The following is a 17,619-nucleotide window of genomic DNA, read 5'->3' as shown; positions in this document are numbered from 1 at the left end:
TCCAAAATTTCCCCCTTGCCTTCTCAAGACAGCAATGATATAGGTTATACATGTACAATTATTTTAAACACATTTCTATATTATTTATATTGAGAAAGAAAAATAAGAACAAAAGGGAAAGACTACAAGAAAGAAAAAAAAAATGAAAACAGTATGCAGACATTCAGTCTCCATAGTTCCTTCTCTGAAAGCGGGTGACATTTTCTGTCTAAAGTCTATTGGAACTGTCTTGGATCACTGTACTGCTGAGCAGAACCAAATCTTGATCACCACATAGTGTTGCTGTTACTGTGTACAATGTTCTCTTGATTCTGCTCATTTCACTTAGCATCAGTTCATCTAAGTCTTTTCAGGCTTTTCTGAAATCAGCCTGTTCATCATCTCTTTTTCGTCTTCTTTTTTTTTTTTTTTGGCTGCGACAAATGGGGGATTTACCCAGGGTCACACAGCCAGGAAGTGTTAAGTGTCTGAGACCAGATTTGAACTCAGGTCCTCCTGACTTCAGGACTGGTGCTCTATCCAATGTGCCACCTAGCTGCTCCTGTTTATCATTTCTATAAAGCAAAAGTATGTCATTACATTCATATACCACAATTTGTTCGGCCATTCCCCAGTTGATGGGCATCCACTCGATTTCCAATTCCTGCTACTACAAAAAAGAGCTGACAAAAAAACATTTTTGCACCCGTGGGTCCTTTTCCCTCTTTTATGACCTCTCTGATATACAGAGTCAATAGTAGCACTGTTGGATCAAATGCAGTTTGATAGCCCTTTGGACACAGTTCCGAATTGCTCTCTAGAATGGCTAGATCAGTTCAACTCCAGCAACAATGCATTATTGTTCCAGTTTTTCAACATCTCTTCCACCATTCCTCATTATCTTTTCCTGTGCTACCTCAGAATTCTTTAAATTTGCATTTCTCTATAGTGACTTAGACCATTTTTTCTTATGACTATAGATGGTTTTAATTTCTTCTTCTGAAATCTGCAAGTTCATATCCTTTGACCATTTATCAATTGGGAAATGGAGGGCAATCTTTTAAGTCTAATTCCAATTTTCCGGAACGATCAGATTAACTCACAGCATTACCAAGGATGACAGATGTGCCAGTCTTTCTGTAGCCCTGCCAACAAAATCCTCAATTCTTGTCATCTTTGCCAATTGGTGGGTATAAGGTGAAACAGTGCTATTCTGTTCTTCATTCCTCACATTTATTAGTGATCTGAAGCATTTTTTCATATGGTTGTTAATAGTTTGCAATTTTTCTGAGAATTGCTTATTCATGTTTTATGACCTCTGGCCAATGACTTCTAGTCTCACATCTTTGTGGTACCTTACTATATTACATATCTTGGATACCAAATCCTTGACCAGAAATCTGAGGTAAAGATAAAAGTTTTCCAATTGATGTTTTTCCCTACCTAGCAACTACATTCATGCCAAAGTGTTTCCAGTTTCTATGGTCTGTTTCAATATCAAGTTCCTGTGGAAACTGTAGATACAAAGCAATTTTTTCAATAGAAAAGCATTATTTAAACCCAGAGCCTTATAAATTTACTGAAAGAATAGGAGAAAAACAACAATTAATAAGGAGTAATAATGGCTTAGAAAGAAACTCATTCGCTTAGGATCAAAGCTTCAAAGTTGAAAGAAGCCAGTTGAGTCAACCTCAGAATCTCTTCTGTAACACTTTGAGAACTTTCCCATACAGAAGCTAGCTATTCCCATACAAAGTGGTAAGCTCCCCATCTCTGGAAGTATTCAAGCAGACACAGGATAACTCTCTGTCAAAGTTCTTTATGTTGAACCAAAAGATGCTTCCCTATAAATTCTCTGCCCTAATCCTTTTAAGTCACATGCAAATTTAATTTCTCTTCTACAGAAGAGCTTTTCAAGCATGTGATGAGAAGTCTCATGTGCCCCTTTGGTACATTAAACTTCCTTTGAACTTGTTGACTGAGAAAGCCCTGGATAAAGAGATAAAGGGCATTACAGACACAATGTAGTAAGAGTAGAAAGTGGACTATATGTGAAGGTAGGAGACTTGATTATAATACTTAGCAGTTGTGAAAATAACTATAATGAAAGGGTAATAAAGATTTATACATGATTTTAACCTTTGCAAAATGTTTGACAAGCATTCTATCTCATTTGACCACAAGAACGACCTTTTGAGATGGGTGCTATTATGTCTCTATTTTACAAATAAGAAAAATGTAGATCAGGGATACAGACATACCCATAATCACATGGTCAGGTCATTTAACCTGAACCCTTGCATGACTTAATCTCACAGGGATAGTGGGGCAAATCACCAAGCCTTCCAGAATACTCAAACCCCAAAATTGGCACAAATATGAATGGTTATTAATAAGACAGAAATGTCTGCCCACAGCCTAAGGTTGTGTGTGTGTGTGTGTGTATCTCTGCATATTAAGGCACAAAAGAAAACTTAATACTTATCTATTCTTCTCCCTCTTCCCCCCAATCTTTGTTTTTCACCACAACAATGAACACATTGGATATCCATATTTTTAAAAAAATTTGATTCTCTTGAATCAAAAGAGCCTTCTGTTTAAAATACAAACCCGGGGAAGATTCTCAAAATGTTTTTTCAAAAAGAGGTATTATAAGCATCGTAAAAATCAAGATTAATCTAAACACAGAAAAGAAATAGCTATGATGTGGACCTTTACTTTGATCCAAGTTCTAGAATCAACCTACTGTGGATCCAAATGACAGCCAACTTGACTTTCTTGCTCAATAAGTTTAATACATTTTTAAAGAACTTATAGTTGAGAAAAAGAGAAATGGAAGACTAGAGGTTGGCAGTTTCCCTAATAGTCATTCCATGTGGCCTATTCTGGAGGGCTACAATGCTGCTGGGGTTCATCAGCCTTTCAAAAATTTCCTTTTTTTTAGAAATGTAATTAATCTTGAGAAGGGTTATAAGGTCCTCAATTTATTCATATATTAGTGCGAATAATATCTAGCTGAAGTCAGTAGCACTAAGGAAATCAGAGCTCTGAGGGTATATGAAAGGGTATGCGTGTGTATAATATTGGAAGGTACTTCCCTAAGAGATTTAAAAGGAGATACAGACATGGAAGCAAAAGGTTGTTTTATAGTTATTCCTAGATCTAGGAAGGCAGCCTTCTCTCTTCCATTCATCTACATAGTTCCTCATCTCCCTAGATCTAGGATTCAGGGCAATTCTATTAGTATAGTTCAACTACATTATAGGTTTTAATGAGCTAGTTTAGCAATGTAAGTGCTATCTATAAAACTGTTTCAATGAGGAAAAGTTTTATTATGAAAGCGTACTTTGGTTTTCATGACCCCATGTTGTAGAATGAGCAATGATAGATAAGGATTAGTTTTTTAGTTTTTTTTTTTTTAAAGGAAACTATAATGCTATCAACAATCATTTGAAAAAAATTTTCTAAGTCATTGTTAATAAGAGAAATTCATTTAAACAGCTCTGAGGTTCCATTTCATACCCATTTGATTGGCAAGAAAGGAAAATAATCGCTGGAGGGATGATGGGAGGTTGGGAACACTAATGTAGCACTGGTGATTGAAGTTCTCTAAGGCCCTGTCCTAGGCCTTCTTTTCTCTATATATTGTTTCAATTAATAATTTCATCGGCTCCCATGATTTCAATGATTATTTCTATGCAGACACATCTTATTATATAATCTCAATTTCTCTCTGTCTTTCTCTCCTCCCTCCCCTGCCTCTAGTTACACATATCCAACTGCCTATGAGACACCTCAAACTGGATGTACTATATACATCTTAAACTCAACTGAACTCATTATCTTCCTTTCTACCCTCCCAACTCTTACCTCTTCCTGGTTACCCAGGTCTGCAATGATAATGTCAGCCTCAACGCATTCTCTCACACAACCCCTTCTCCTAACTCCTATCCAATCGCTGCTAAGGCCTGTTAATTTTGTCTTTGTAATATCTCCTCTGTATGTGTGCTGCCAACACTCTGATACAGGCCCTCCTTACCTTAGCTAGGTTGCTCTCACTGCCTCAAGTCTGTGTCTTGACTCCTAAAGACACATATAGGGAATCTAATCTAGCTTGGGGTGCAAACAACAAATGATGTCAGCTTGAGGCTTTATTCTTGATATGGTCAAGGGCCTTCAGGTCCAGGGTTTCTGGAATATATGGCAACTCAAAAAGACAAGCCCCCTTGCCATTCTTTAACATGTCTCTCCCCACGCCACCATCAAACTGAACTTCCTAAAAAACAGACCTAACTATATCACTATTTACTAAACCCCAATGGCTCCCTTTTAATCAGCAGGATCCAATATAGATCCCTTTAGCTGTTCAAACCTCCATCACCTGGACTCTTCCTATGTTTTCAGTCTTCTCAGACCTCCCTCATATCCTTCCACATGTTCCAGAACCCTCTCATTGCTCATTTTTACTAATCATCAGGAGTGTTCCACATCTAGAATGTGGTCTCCAGCTCCACTTCTTAGCTATACTGGCTTCTTTCAAGTCTCAGCTAGTCTCACCTTTTTTACTTTCTTTTTTGGGAACATGGCAGAAATCTATTTGCATGATTTCATATTTGTAATGAGTTTTGTATGTTTTGGTTACTCACTTGGAAGAGGGGGAGAAACTAAAAAAGTTCTGTTTTCTGCAAGAAGCCTTTCCTAACCCCCTGAATCTTATTGCCTTCCTTCTGAAATTACCTTCAATTTATCCCATACATCTTGTCTGCACAGTTGTTTACATGTTGTCTTCCATGTTAGAGACTGTGAGCTCTTTGAGAGCAGAGGTTGTTTTTTGACTTTCTTTGAATTGCCAGCACTTAACACAGTGCCTGGCACATAGTAGGGGCTTAATAAATGCTGATTGAGAGGTTTCAAGACAATTCCAATGGATGTGTAATGGAAAGAGCCACCCGCATCCAGGGAGAGAACTGTGGATCAAAGCACAATATTTTCATCTTTGGTTGCTATTTGTTTTTCCTTTCGATCTGATGCAACATCATGAATACAGAAATAAGTTTAGAAGTACTGCACAAGTTTAACCTATATTGTATCTTTTGCTGTCCTGGGGAGGGGGAGGATGGAGGAGAAGAGAAGGGGGTAAAAATTTGGAACACAAGATTTTGCTAAGGTAAATGCTAAAAACCATCTCTACATATATTTGGAAAAATAAAATACTATTAAAAATTTAAAAATAAATAAACAAATGCTGACTGATTCACTAACTAGAAGCGTGAACTCGTCCAACAACTCTGCAAAACAATTCAAAACCTCTTTTGCCCCAGTGGTCCCAATAGTCAATACCTTAGCAAGAACAGAGACAGAAGGAAAGGATCCACATGAACATAAATATTTATAACAACACCTTTTTGTTATAACAGAGATGTGGAAAAAAGATAAGTGCCCATTAACTGAGGAATGGTTAAACAATTTATATTACATGAATTTAATAGAATATTATTATATTATAAAAATGAAAAAAGGCATGGATTCAGAAAAGCTTAGAAGAGTATGAACAGATGTAGAATGATGTGAGCAAGACCAGAAGAACAATTTATACAATTACTACAACATTGTAAAGAGTAACAATTTTGAAAGACAACAATTTAGAATAATGCAATGACCAACCATGACTCCAGAAAACTGATGATGAAGCAACTGACTTCTCAGCAAAGTAGTGATGGACAGTCAGTGCAGAAAGAGACACACACTTTTAGACATGTCAGTGTGCAATTCTGCTTTGCTTACTTCCTAATTTATTACAAGGAAGAACACGTATCTATTTGCCTGATATAATTTAACTGGAGAGGTACATAGGGAATGATAGCCATCCAAAAGGAAAAGTGTCAATGAAATTAAAAAAATACAAAGAGAGTGAAAAGAAATTCAGAAGGGATCACAGACAAGCAAGGCATCGTTGGTACTAGCGTGTCAAGTTCAACAAAAACTTTAATCAAAGAGCGCAGGTTCATACATGGTTTTTTCCCCTATTATTTGCATATATAAATGATGTTTCCTGATATTTGTTAAGTCAATAATAAAAAAAAAAAATTAGGAGTAAGGGGGTAAATATCTTCCACAGGCTAAAGATATCATGATGCTGCTATGTTGATAGAGCTAGTCAAGGTAAGATGTGTGTCTCATCTCTTCTCTGTGTCTGTCTTTCTCTTTGTGTCTGTTTCTCTCCTCCCTCTCGCTCTGTCTCTCTTTCTCATAATATAAACCAGCAGTTTTGAAAACTGCTGAAATATAGTAAATCATATAGTAAAAAGTTTATACAACTGGTTTTCAAATTACATAAAGAAACCCTCACTAGAAACAACTAAAGAAAGGAAGAGCTTCCCTTTTGAGTTAGAGACAGTGTTCTGCAATGAGAGAAATTGGTTGGGCTGGACAGGAGAGAATGACCACTTCTGGGAGAATCCTAAAACTATTTAGTTTACAAATAATTAAGTAAAAGATTCAGAGTTTGACGAGACAGTCCCAGTTGTATTGAATAACACAGTTGCATCTGGTGACTAAGGAAGTAAAGGAGTCAGGACAATAGCATAAGACAAATAACATCCTACTTTACAGCCACAGATGAAAATAGCAAGAAGGAAGGTGCTATTTTATATGTGGTTCATCATGATCAAAGTCTCATCAGAACATTTATTTCAAACTGTGGAGTTTTCCATATAAAAGCTCCCCATGAACTATTACCCTGTCCCTATTCAGTGATAAAGTGACACACATTGGAAGTCGTAAAGTTGATAAAAAGACTTGAGTGTCCATCCTTTTCTTGGGATATGAGCTCCTCATGGGGAGTAAACACACATCCTTTTGGAATCAACTGGGTTGGGAACTTATTTAGAACTGGTCATAGTGAAAGATATTTAGAAGGTGTTCTAAGTATTCATTGGCGCTACCAATTAGATTGCTGATTTGTGGACAGTCTGTGCTGAAAGGAGGAAAGGGCAGAATCTCCTGAAAGATAACAAAACACCTCTTTTCCCTCTTTGGCAGGGCTGGCAAGACTTACCGTGTAGTTAGGATTTCCTGGCTGGATACGGAGCTCCGCCAGTATCCAAATGCCATTAGTGAGTTTCAGGGACTGGTACAGCATGTCCTGCCCTTCCACATTTCTCTTGGCAATAGTATAAACATTGTTGTTTTGCAGTTTGCTGGAAACAGTGTCTAGAAACAAAGAGAAATTCCAACAGTCATTTAAAACCTTTAAGGAAGTACATGGTCCCTCCTCACTCCCCTTTCATATCTAATGATGACAATGAAAGGAGAAGCAAATGCCACATTAATATCTGTAAAATCAGTCACTCAATAAGCATTTATTAAGCACCTGTTATGTGCCATGAATTGAGAGATACAAAGAAAAGGAAAAGATAAGACTCTGCCCTGAAGGGGTTCACAATCTAACAAGAAGATCATGTGGAATCATGTAAAAGATGGATTTTTAGCTGAAACTTGAAGGAAGCCAGGAAGACAAAGAAAGGGATAAGGAAAGATAGAGAAAATGTTCAAAGACAAGAGAAGGGGTATCTTGTCTGTGGAACAGTGAATTCACTGGATCAAAGTTTATGGGGAAAGTAAGAGAAGAAAAAATCAGGAAGCGAGGGGTTCTGAATACAAAACAAAGAATTTTCTATTTTGACAAGGAGCTACTGGAGTTTACTGAGTAGGGGATGACACTGTCAGAATTGTGTTTTAGGAAAATCTTGTTAGTGAATTGGAGTGGGGAGAAGGGTAGAAAGAGCTCCTAACATGCAACAGTCCAGGTGGAAGATGATGAGATCTGCCTCAGAGTGGGGACAGTATCAGGAGAGAAGGGGGTGTATTTGAGAAAGTGAAATCAACAAACCTTGGCACCATATTGGATGGGGGAGAGGGGGTTGAGAGTGAGGCATCTAGGTTATAACACTGAGGGAGTGGGAGGATAGTATTGCTCTCAATTGTGATGAGGAAGTTTGGAAGTGACAGGAGGAAAGATAATGAGTTCTTTTTGGAGTCCAGTGGACATCCAGGTTGAGACGACAGTTGAAGATACGAGACTGGAGGTCAGGAGAGAAACAGGGGCAGGAAAGGTAGATCTGAGCATCATTAGCATGGAGATATCAATTAAATCCATGGAAAGTGATGAGATCACTAAATGAATTATTTTAGAAAAAGAAGAGTATGCAGAACAAAACTCTGAAGGACATACAGGTTAGAGGGTGTAATCTGGAGAAAAATCCAACCAAAGAGATAGAGAAGGATCAGTCAGAGAGGAAAGAATGGCAGCTCTAAAACCTAGAGGAATCTACTATACAGGGCATTTTCAAGGATTTTAGCCACAAAGAGCAACAGAAATATAGGGAATAATGGGGATGAAAGGATTTGAGGGTTGTCTTTAAATTGGGGAAAACCTGGGCATGTTTATAGGTAGAAAGGAATGGGTCAACAGAGGAGAGACTGAAAATGAGCAACAGTGTGGGGTGACAGAGGGACAATCTCTTGGAATAGAGAGGAGGGAATGAGACTGAGCAGGTAGAGGGGTTTGTTTAAAAGAATTGCACGTGTTTAACCTATATTAGATTGCTTACTGTCATGGGGAGGAGGAAGAAAAATTTCGAACATAAAAGTCTTGCAAAAACCATTGTTGAAAACTATTTTTACATGTACTTAGAAAAAAATGAAACACTATTGAGAAAAGAAAAGAAAAAGATATTTTAAGATTTCTGAACAGAGAGGTAGTGCATTTGTGGGTGATTACATCAAAGGTACAACTTACATCAAAGGTGATTTAGATCAAAGGTACAACTATCTGTGTGTGTGGCTGCAGAGGGATGGAAGAGTAATTCATGGGAAATGAGAAGCCTGAGGAAGTCAATGCTAAAGGTGTTTGGAGAGAGTCAATATGTATGCTGAAAACCTTTAGACTGAGGGAAGGCATTGGGGAAGAGAGAAAGATGGAGTTAGGTACTGAACCAGAAGAAGGAAGTGGGGTGTCCTATAGCTCTGAAGACAATGGCTACCAGAATTTTGGTTGGATGGAAGATGTAGATTATATGGAACTCAGTAGAGGAGAGAGATGGAGGTGCGCCCTGAAAATGGTAATGAGGAACAAGGAATATTCCAACTCCCTTACCTCAACCTTACATCAAGGGAATGAATGAATATATAGCCAGCACAGGAAAAAATGGTCAAAGAGGCTGGGGCAAAGGAAAGCCAGATATTGTGATTGCCAGAAGATGGAAGGAGAGAGGAAAAGATTTACAAAGCATGAATAGATTTCAAAATCTCCTTTCTTCTTAATGGTAGGAGTAGGCAGCCTCTCTGTGTCTAACTCTAATGCCGAGCACTGAACTAGCCCTATGGACTGAGAACAAGGTAACCACCATGTGGATTTATGAGCAAAGGTCTTGTCAGTCACGATCTCTCTGGGCTTCTACTGAGTCTGGTGTCTAGTTCTTGTGGGAGATTGAAAGAAAATTACAGCCACTTCTACCCAAATACACGAGAAAGTAAATTCTTTGAAGACAGATCTTTGCATCTCTCCAAGTGCTGAGCACAACGGTTTCAGTAAGTATTACTGAATGAATCTTCTAAGAAATTCTTATTGGTCCAAGAGTGATGCCCAAATATGCATTCTGCACAATGTGCATTAAACACCCAGCATAGTGTGGAGGCAGTTAGGAGGCTCAGGAGACAGAGTCCTGGGTCTAGAGTCTAAAAGAACCACGTTCAAATCTGGGCCTCAGGCACCAGATGACCTCTGTCTTAATACCCCAGAGAAGGGAATGGCACCTTTGCCAGCATCTTTGCCAGATCTGGCACACCCCCCTGCAAGCACGATGCAGCTATACATACTCTGCAGGAGGTGCTCCCACAGGTACACATGCACACTAATATTGCTTGAGCAGCACAGGCGTTCAGGCTCATGTTATTTTCTCCACATACAGTTTCTGTACAGATTTTTCTCCTTTATATCCAGGGATTTCATTAATCCTAAAAGCAGTACTTTTAAGAATAAAGATGGACTCCTATTCCAGGAGACAAAGCGAGAAGTTACAAGTAGCATTATTGTTCTTTCTTACTTTGGGGGGAGGAGAGAAGAATGAAAGCTATCATCTTAACTTCTACCCCCCCAAGTATAGTTTAAGTCATATTATGATCACATCTTCCTACATACAGACACAATCTAGGATAAAAGCAACAGAAAATTCAAACCATCGCCTATTCCTAGGAATTCAATGTCCCACCTGGCTCATAATAGGGTCATTCTTTTAGCATCTATTGTTCAGAACTTCAGAATCTACAACTTAAGACAGATAAGAGTAATTTTAAATGATCTTCTAGTGAGATAGCTGCTCTGGCCAGGCTGCAAGGCAACTCTATCAGCTGAGGTTTGGCTCAAGTAGGATCCACAAAGCTTTGTTCTTATTTCTTAAAATAATGTTCTTTTTTATTGCTATAAACTCCCTTCATCAACAAAGATAAATATTTCCTTATGCTCAGAACATAATAAAAAGAGAAATCTATCTAATACCATGAATCCTAATTTTGTACAACTTGACCTTTTTTTTTTTTTTTTAAAGTCTCTATTAAAATGTAAGACACCCACATGCCCTGTCTGACAGTGTCCTAAACTGAATGAACTTCCTTCTGCTCCTCTGTGGTGTATTTTTAGATGTTTTATTAATGCTACTTCTTTTCTTCTACCTTTTGACAGGGTTTCTTTTAAACTGTGAAAAATCATTCCTAACTTTTAAGACTCCTATTCATTTCCTAGGGAAACAAAAAATGAACAAGGGATCTTCATCACACAAGCAAAACCCTATTTTATAGGAAATGCCTGCAGACTTCTCATGACTTCCCTATGAAGATAAGAAAACACACACACACACACACACACACACACACACACACACCCCTCCCAAAATTGGAAAATGTGGCAAACAGCCATGTAAGTCAGGCAGAAGTTGAATGGGTCTAAGTTTGCTGCATTTGGAATTTCTCCACCTCAGAAGCCAGCCCTGCTTCCACTGAACAGCTGTGCAGTGTGGTTTCAGCAGAGAAACAAGACAAGGTAGATGTCTAAAATAAGTTCCTTAATCCCTTATGGTTTTAATATCATTTCTCCCCCAAATATTCATACTTTTGTTGACAACAATTAAGGTAGACCGTAGGGTCATTTATTTTAGACAAAAGATTTACATTTTCCATCAAGTTCAATGTTCATTAGTAAGTATAAAGCACAGAACCATGACCTGATAAAAAGAACATCTCACTATTTGAATTACCAATCTAAATTAAATTCTGATTACAGAGTAATTTTATAAATGGATCTATATGAAGAATAAGTTATGGTGGGGACAAGGAATTAAAACTACCTCTTCCCCTACTACTCTGAGCCAGAACAAATATTTTCATAAAGTACATTCAAGTCAAGCTAACTAAATTATCATTTAATTTCTATGCTTTCCAGAAGGCAATAAACCACCAGGACAAAGGAGGTTAGTAAAAGGGCTTATAGTAAAGGCTTTCTTCCTTCATGACATATAGGTGAATATTTACATGTAAGAGAAAAAAGGAACCGACCCCTTACAAGCACAGTTGTTCCATGTTCAGGAACATGGAAATCAATTTTTTCAAATGGTGCAAGGTGTCTAAAAAACAGCAAGAAATGCAAACTTATCTAAAGAGCGATGTACTCTTGACATTCCTGTGACACCATAAGCTTCCTTTTATGTGATGATTAAACTGGAATGACGTCTTGGCCAAGTAGACCCTTATTTGTTTATTCTTCAAGATAAAATAACCTAGTTAAAGTCAAGGTCCAAGCATGGTCTCGGACCCCCTGAAGGCCTCAGTATGTTTGACTCCATCTGTCACACGTCAACTCTGGCATGGTTGCTCTATTTAAAGAGTTGTTACTGCTGTGATTAGGGCAGATCAGCTGGGGAGAATGGTATTTTTAGCTCACAGCTAGACTCTGAGCATTGAATCAGATACTGTGAAAACTGAGAACTTACAATGCTTTTTTGTAATCAAGAGTTCTCATGGCTGGCAGGTCAGCTCACTCTGGACCACAGGTGATAGATGCAGTTAGGCTACCTATTTAGGAATTAGCTTTAGGAAGGAGGTTTCCAGCTACACCACTGATTTAATGAACAAAAAAAGATGGTCAATATTCTTATGAGAAAATAAGGAGATTTTGTCATCCAAGATTCACGTTGCCAGTAGCCAAGGAGCAGTTGTACTGGAAAAGAGTTCTCAGAGTGTTTGCAATGATCGGACCTTTTCTGCAAGGCCATCTCAGTCTTCAGCACAGATTGCAACTCCTCCTCAAAATCAAAATGCCCCCTCTTTCGGAGGGCACCCACAGAGGCACAGGTAGCCCGGGGCCCTTCTCAGGATGGCTTTTGGCTTTCCTTCTGAAATGAAAGGACCCCTTTGAATCAGCATCCACACCTGATTTGTCCAATTTCCATTTTACTTTCTTTGTCATTTCCTTCCCCAGCTCATTTGACAGATGAGGAAACTGAAGCAAACAGGTTTAGGTGACTTGCCCAGGATCACAAAGCGAGGAAGTATCCTGAGGCTGGATTTGAGCTCAAGTCTTCCCAACTCCAGGTCAGTACTCTATCTGGAGGGCCACCCGGCTTGCCCCATTTATGGACAAGGAAAAAAAAATAAAAAACAAACCAATCTAGCTTTTTTGTGTGCCCTTTCCCTTGGATCTCCTGACTAATCACTGCCACCACTGTTCTCAGGGGTGCAAAACTCGGGCTCTTCTGCAGCTGAGACAACTTGTCCACCACGACCCACTTCCTTTTCTGCAGAGAGTGGGACTCTGGGCCCTCCCTTCCTTAGTCACCAAAAGAAGCCCAGGAAGCCACCATCGCCATCATCCTAGAGAGCACCAACTATGGGAGAGAGGCGTTCCTTAACTGTCATGAAAGGTCTAATGCTCTTGTCTGCCAAGTGGTAAACCAACATTAGAAAATCGGGCTACAGATGCAAAATAAGAAATCATCAGCCTTTTTATATATTACCAACAAAGTCCAGCAGCAAGAGATACAAAGAGAAATTCCATTTAAGATAACTGTTGATAATATAAAATAATTGGGAGTCCACCTGCCAACACAAAGTCAGGAACTATATGAACACAATTACAAAACATGTTCCACACAAATAAAGTCAGATCTAAACAAATGGAAGAATATCGCTGCTCATGGGTTGGCTGAGCTAATATGATAAAAACAATAATTCTACCTAAATTAATCTACTTATTCAGTGACATACCAAAATTGCCAAGAAATCACTTTACAGAGCTAGAAAAAATAATAACAAAGTTCATCTGGAAGAATGAAAAGTCGAGAATTTCAAGAAGATTTTTTTAAAAATGCAAATGAAGGTGGTCTAGCTATATTATATTATATTATATTATATTATATTATATTATATTATAAAGAAGCGATCATCAAAACCATTTGGTACTGGCTAAGAAATAGAGTAGTTGATCAATAAAATAGGTTAGGTTCACAAGACCAGTAGTCAATGACTATAGTAATCTAGTATTTGATAAACCCAAAGACTCGAGCTTCTGGGGAAAGAAGTCACTATTTGACAAAAATTACTGGGAAAATTGGAAACTAGTATAGCAGAAACTAGACAAAGACTAACACCTAACAACCTATACCAAGATAAGGTTGAAATGGGTTCGTAATTTTGATATAAAGAGTGATACTATAAGCAAATCATGAGAATAAGGAATAGTCTACCTCTCAGATTTGTGGAAAACTGAGGAATTCATGGCCAAAGAAGAACCTGAGAACATCATGAAAAGCAAAATGGATAATTTTCATCATATTAAATTTAAAAGTTTTTGTACAAACAAAACCAATGCAGCCAAGATTAGAAGGGAAGCAGAAAACTGGGGGGAAAATTTACATCTAAGGGTCCTGATAAAGGCCTCATTTCTAAAATATATAGAGAATTGACTCAAATTTATAATACTAGTAATTCTCCAACTGATAAATGGGTTAAAGGATACAAACAATTTTCAGATAAAAAAATTAAAACCATTTCTAGTCATATGAAAACATGCTCTAAATAACAATTGATTAAAGAAATGCAAATTAAGGCCACTCTGATGTACCACTAACACATCTCTCAGATTGGCTAAGATGGCAGGAAAAGATAATGACAAATGTTGGTAGGGACATGAGAAAACTGGGACACTAATATGCTGTTGGTGGACTTGTGAACTGATCCAATCATTCCACAGAGCAATTTGGAATTATGCCCCAAAAGTTATCAAAAATTGCCATAATACTCTTTGATCGAGCAGTGTTTCTACTGGGCTTATATCCCCAAGAGATCATAAAAAAGAAAAAAGAATTAACATGGGAAAAAATGTTTCTGGCAGTCCTTTGTCTAGTGGCAAGAAACTGGAAACTGAGTGGCTGCCTATCAGTTGGGGAATGGCTGAATAAGTTATGGTATATGAATGCTATGGAATATTATTGCTCTATAAGAAAAGATCAGCAGGATGATTTCAGAGAGGCCTGAAGAGGCTTACATGAACTGATGCTAAGGGAAGTGAGGAGAATCAAGAGAACATTATACATGACAACAGCAAGATTATACGATGATCAATTCTGATGGACATGGCTCTTTTCAACAATTCAATGATTCAGACCTGTTTCAATGATCTTGTGATGGAGAGAGCCATCTCCACCCAGAGAAAAGATTGTTGGGGACTAAATGTGGATCACAACAGTATTTTCACCATTTTTGTTGTTGTATGCTTGTTTGTTTGTTTTTTCCCTTTCTCATTTTTCCCCCTTTTTGATATGATTTTTCTTGTGCAACATGATAACTGTGGAAATGTATATAGAAGAATTGCACATTTAATATATATTGCATTACATACCATGTCTAGGGAAGGGGATGGGGGGGAAAGAGAGGGAGAAAAATTTGAACACAGAGTTTTGCAAGGGTGAATGTTGAAAACTATATTTGCATGTATTTTGAAAATAAAAAGCCATTACTTGGCATTTCTGAAGAAAATAAAAAAACGGGGCTATCAAAATACAACAGAAATTCCATCTACTATGATAGTTATTAGTGGGAAATAGCACCTGGTACTAAGACAGTGGTTATCAGTTCTTCTGGAGCTACTGTAATCAAAGGCAATTAAACTATATCTGTTTGACATTTCTAAAGAAAAACACTAAAAATTCTAAGTTTCCTGACCAACTCAGAGCTTCTAAGTCCAGTAGTATTTATTAGAAGAGATTATACAGAGTTCAATCAACAGTTGAAGGTACTGAGGATTAGGAAGGATTCTAACACGAACCTCAAGAAATAAGCTACAGATTACAAACAAAAACCTGGGTTTTCATTTCTTTTTTTCCTTGGATTGTCACATCCCCCCTCAGTGGTATGTACCAGAAGCACCAGGACTAGTACCGTATTTCCCCAATAATAAGACCTATCCCGAAAATAAGCCCTCCCCTTACTGTGTAAGATTCTTCTAAAATAAGCCCTCCCTTGAAAATAAGCCCTATTGAGATTGTTACTGTAGTGAAGGTGCTCCCCTGCGCTACACTATGGTACCCTCTCCATCCCCCTCCTCCTTCACCACCACCCCATACCCCCCCTCGGGGTGAAACGCACGCCGCACTCCGAGCTGCATCCAATCAGAGCTGCAGCAGTGAGTGCGTCATCCTGTTCTTCCCCAGTGATTTGCTTGCTGGCGCCATTGAGAGCAGTGCCGCCGAGGAGAGCTGAGGCAGGACAACATAAAAACCTGGTATGTAAGCGGGAGTGAGGGGGCATGATGGAGGATAAAAGAAGAACTCAGCCAGCACTCACCACGCTAAAGAAATGAAGAACTTCCTTGCAGAGAGAAGAATAGATCAAGTAATGATTCCTACAGGAATGACTGCCTATCTCCAGACCCTTGATATTGCAATAAACAAGCCATTCAAGGACCATTTGCGCATGGAAGTCAATGACTACATTGAAAATAGAACGGAAAGAAGTCAGCATGGAAACTTTGTGAAACCCTGTCTGTAAGAAGTCGTGACTTGGGTGAAGAAGTCATGGGATAAAATTACTGACAGCTGTGTAGCCAAGGCACTACGAGCAGGGTACCTGGACAAGACATGTTCATTTAAAGAGAGCTATATTGCTGGACATGACAGATTGAGTCCACTTCTTCTGAAGGAAATAAAGGCGCAAGACATCCAGGATGGAATTCAGGGTATGGACACTTATGACGATGTTGTTGACGATGACATGATCATTATTGAATAAAGGTACTTTTTTTTGTTCACATTTACCTGTTTATTAAAATTGCTGTCGATGTTCATTAAAATAAGCCCTTCCCTGAAAATAAGCCCTCTGTGTTTTTCTGTCCAAAAAAATAATAAGACAGTGTCTTATTATCAGGGAAACACGGTAGGATGATGAAACAGCCAACACTGCACAAAGGAGGGAGTGACCAGGCATAGGGCTGAAGCTCAGTCAGATTTCAAAGGATCAGATCAACTTTAAGTGAGAAGGAGGGGAAAAAAAACAAACAAAAAAAGGCAACCAAGGGCAGGACCTGGAACTGCCTTTAGCTGTCACACTGGAACCCGGTAGGTTAGTTGATCACTCACCAGCATTCAAGTGGCATTCCTTAATCTGGAACTGCAGCTCATTCTCGTTGGGAATGTCCTTCCACGTTGCAAGGAAGACCTGGCGCTCTACATTTTGGAATAGAGGAGAAGAATGCTTGTAATTTGGTAGCATTTCAAAACCACATCCTTATCACTATTACCAATGTTCTATATTACACAGGCATCTGAGAACTAAGTAGTGCAGTGGATAGTGTTGGTCTTAGAGTCAGGAAGATCAGCATTCAAATCCAGACTCACACATTTCCTAAGTGTGGGAACTTGGCAAATTCCTCAAACTCTGTTTGCCTCAGTTTTTGCATCTGTAAAATGGGAATAACAGCACCTCCAAGGATTGTTGTGAAAATCAAATGAGATGATCATTTTAAGTGCTTACTTAGCACAATGCCTGGTACGTAGTAAGCACTACAGAAACGTTAGCTATTATTTTTATTATCAGCAGACTCTATTTTTTGGGCCACACTCTTATCAGTAAAGAATTTTTAAATAAACATCCTAACATTTTTTAAAATATGTAATGTACTAAAAATTATGTACATCATGAAATTCACAATCAAATCTTGGTCTATGCAAAACAAAGAGAGGTAGAACTCTTGTCTGCCACACTGCCCCACATTGTAGTGTCCATCCTCTATAGGTGGAGCTGAGAGTCATGAGGTCAGGGGGCAAAAGATGGGTCTGCTGAGAGCGGGGAGGGAGGCTGGAGACAAATCATTTCCCAATAGCACCTAAACAGCTCCCGCTGCAGATGTCTGGCTAATGGTTAGATTATAACCTTCCAACTCAGCTCACAGCATGAGAGTGCAAGGGGATAAGATAAGGCTAAACGGGCCATGGAGAGCCTTACATGAACTGATACGAAGTGGAATAGACCAAGTAGAACCATAGTATACGGCAACAAGAAGACTGTGTGATCATCACATAATGATCAACTCTG

General features: G+C 38.5%; 1 protein-coding gene across 3 annotated transcripts in view; it reads right to left on the bottom strand.

Moving 5' to 3' along the window:
- The window catches only part of AP2B1 (adaptor related protein complex 2 subunit beta 1), a 120,429-nt gene that overhangs the window by 1,674 nt on the left and 101,136 nt on the right, over positions 1 to 17,619 (bottom strand). For all 3 annotated transcript variants that reach the window (XM_051992438.1, XM_051992437.1, XM_051992440.1), the window contains 2 exons: positions 16,665 to 16,751; positions 7,037 to 7,191 (listed from right to left, as the gene is read on the bottom strand). In XM_051992438.1, the coding sequence (XP_051848398.1) occupies positions 7,037 to 7,191; positions 16,665 to 16,751 (242 nt within the window). The remainder of the gene's footprint in view (positions 1 to 7,036; positions 7,192 to 16,664; positions 16,752 to 17,619) is intronic.

This window comes from Antechinus flavipes, chromosome 4, assembly GCF_016432865.1.
Source record: "Antechinus flavipes isolate AdamAnt ecotype Samford, QLD, Australia chromosome 4, AdamAnt_v2, whole genome shotgun sequence".
In the NCBI taxonomy this organism is placed as follows: domain Eukaryota; kingdom Metazoa; phylum Chordata; class Mammalia; order Dasyuromorphia; family Dasyuridae; genus Antechinus; species Antechinus flavipes.
The sequence above is the reverse complement of the archived record's forward strand: the minus strand, read 5'-3'. Positions and strand labels throughout refer to the sequence as shown.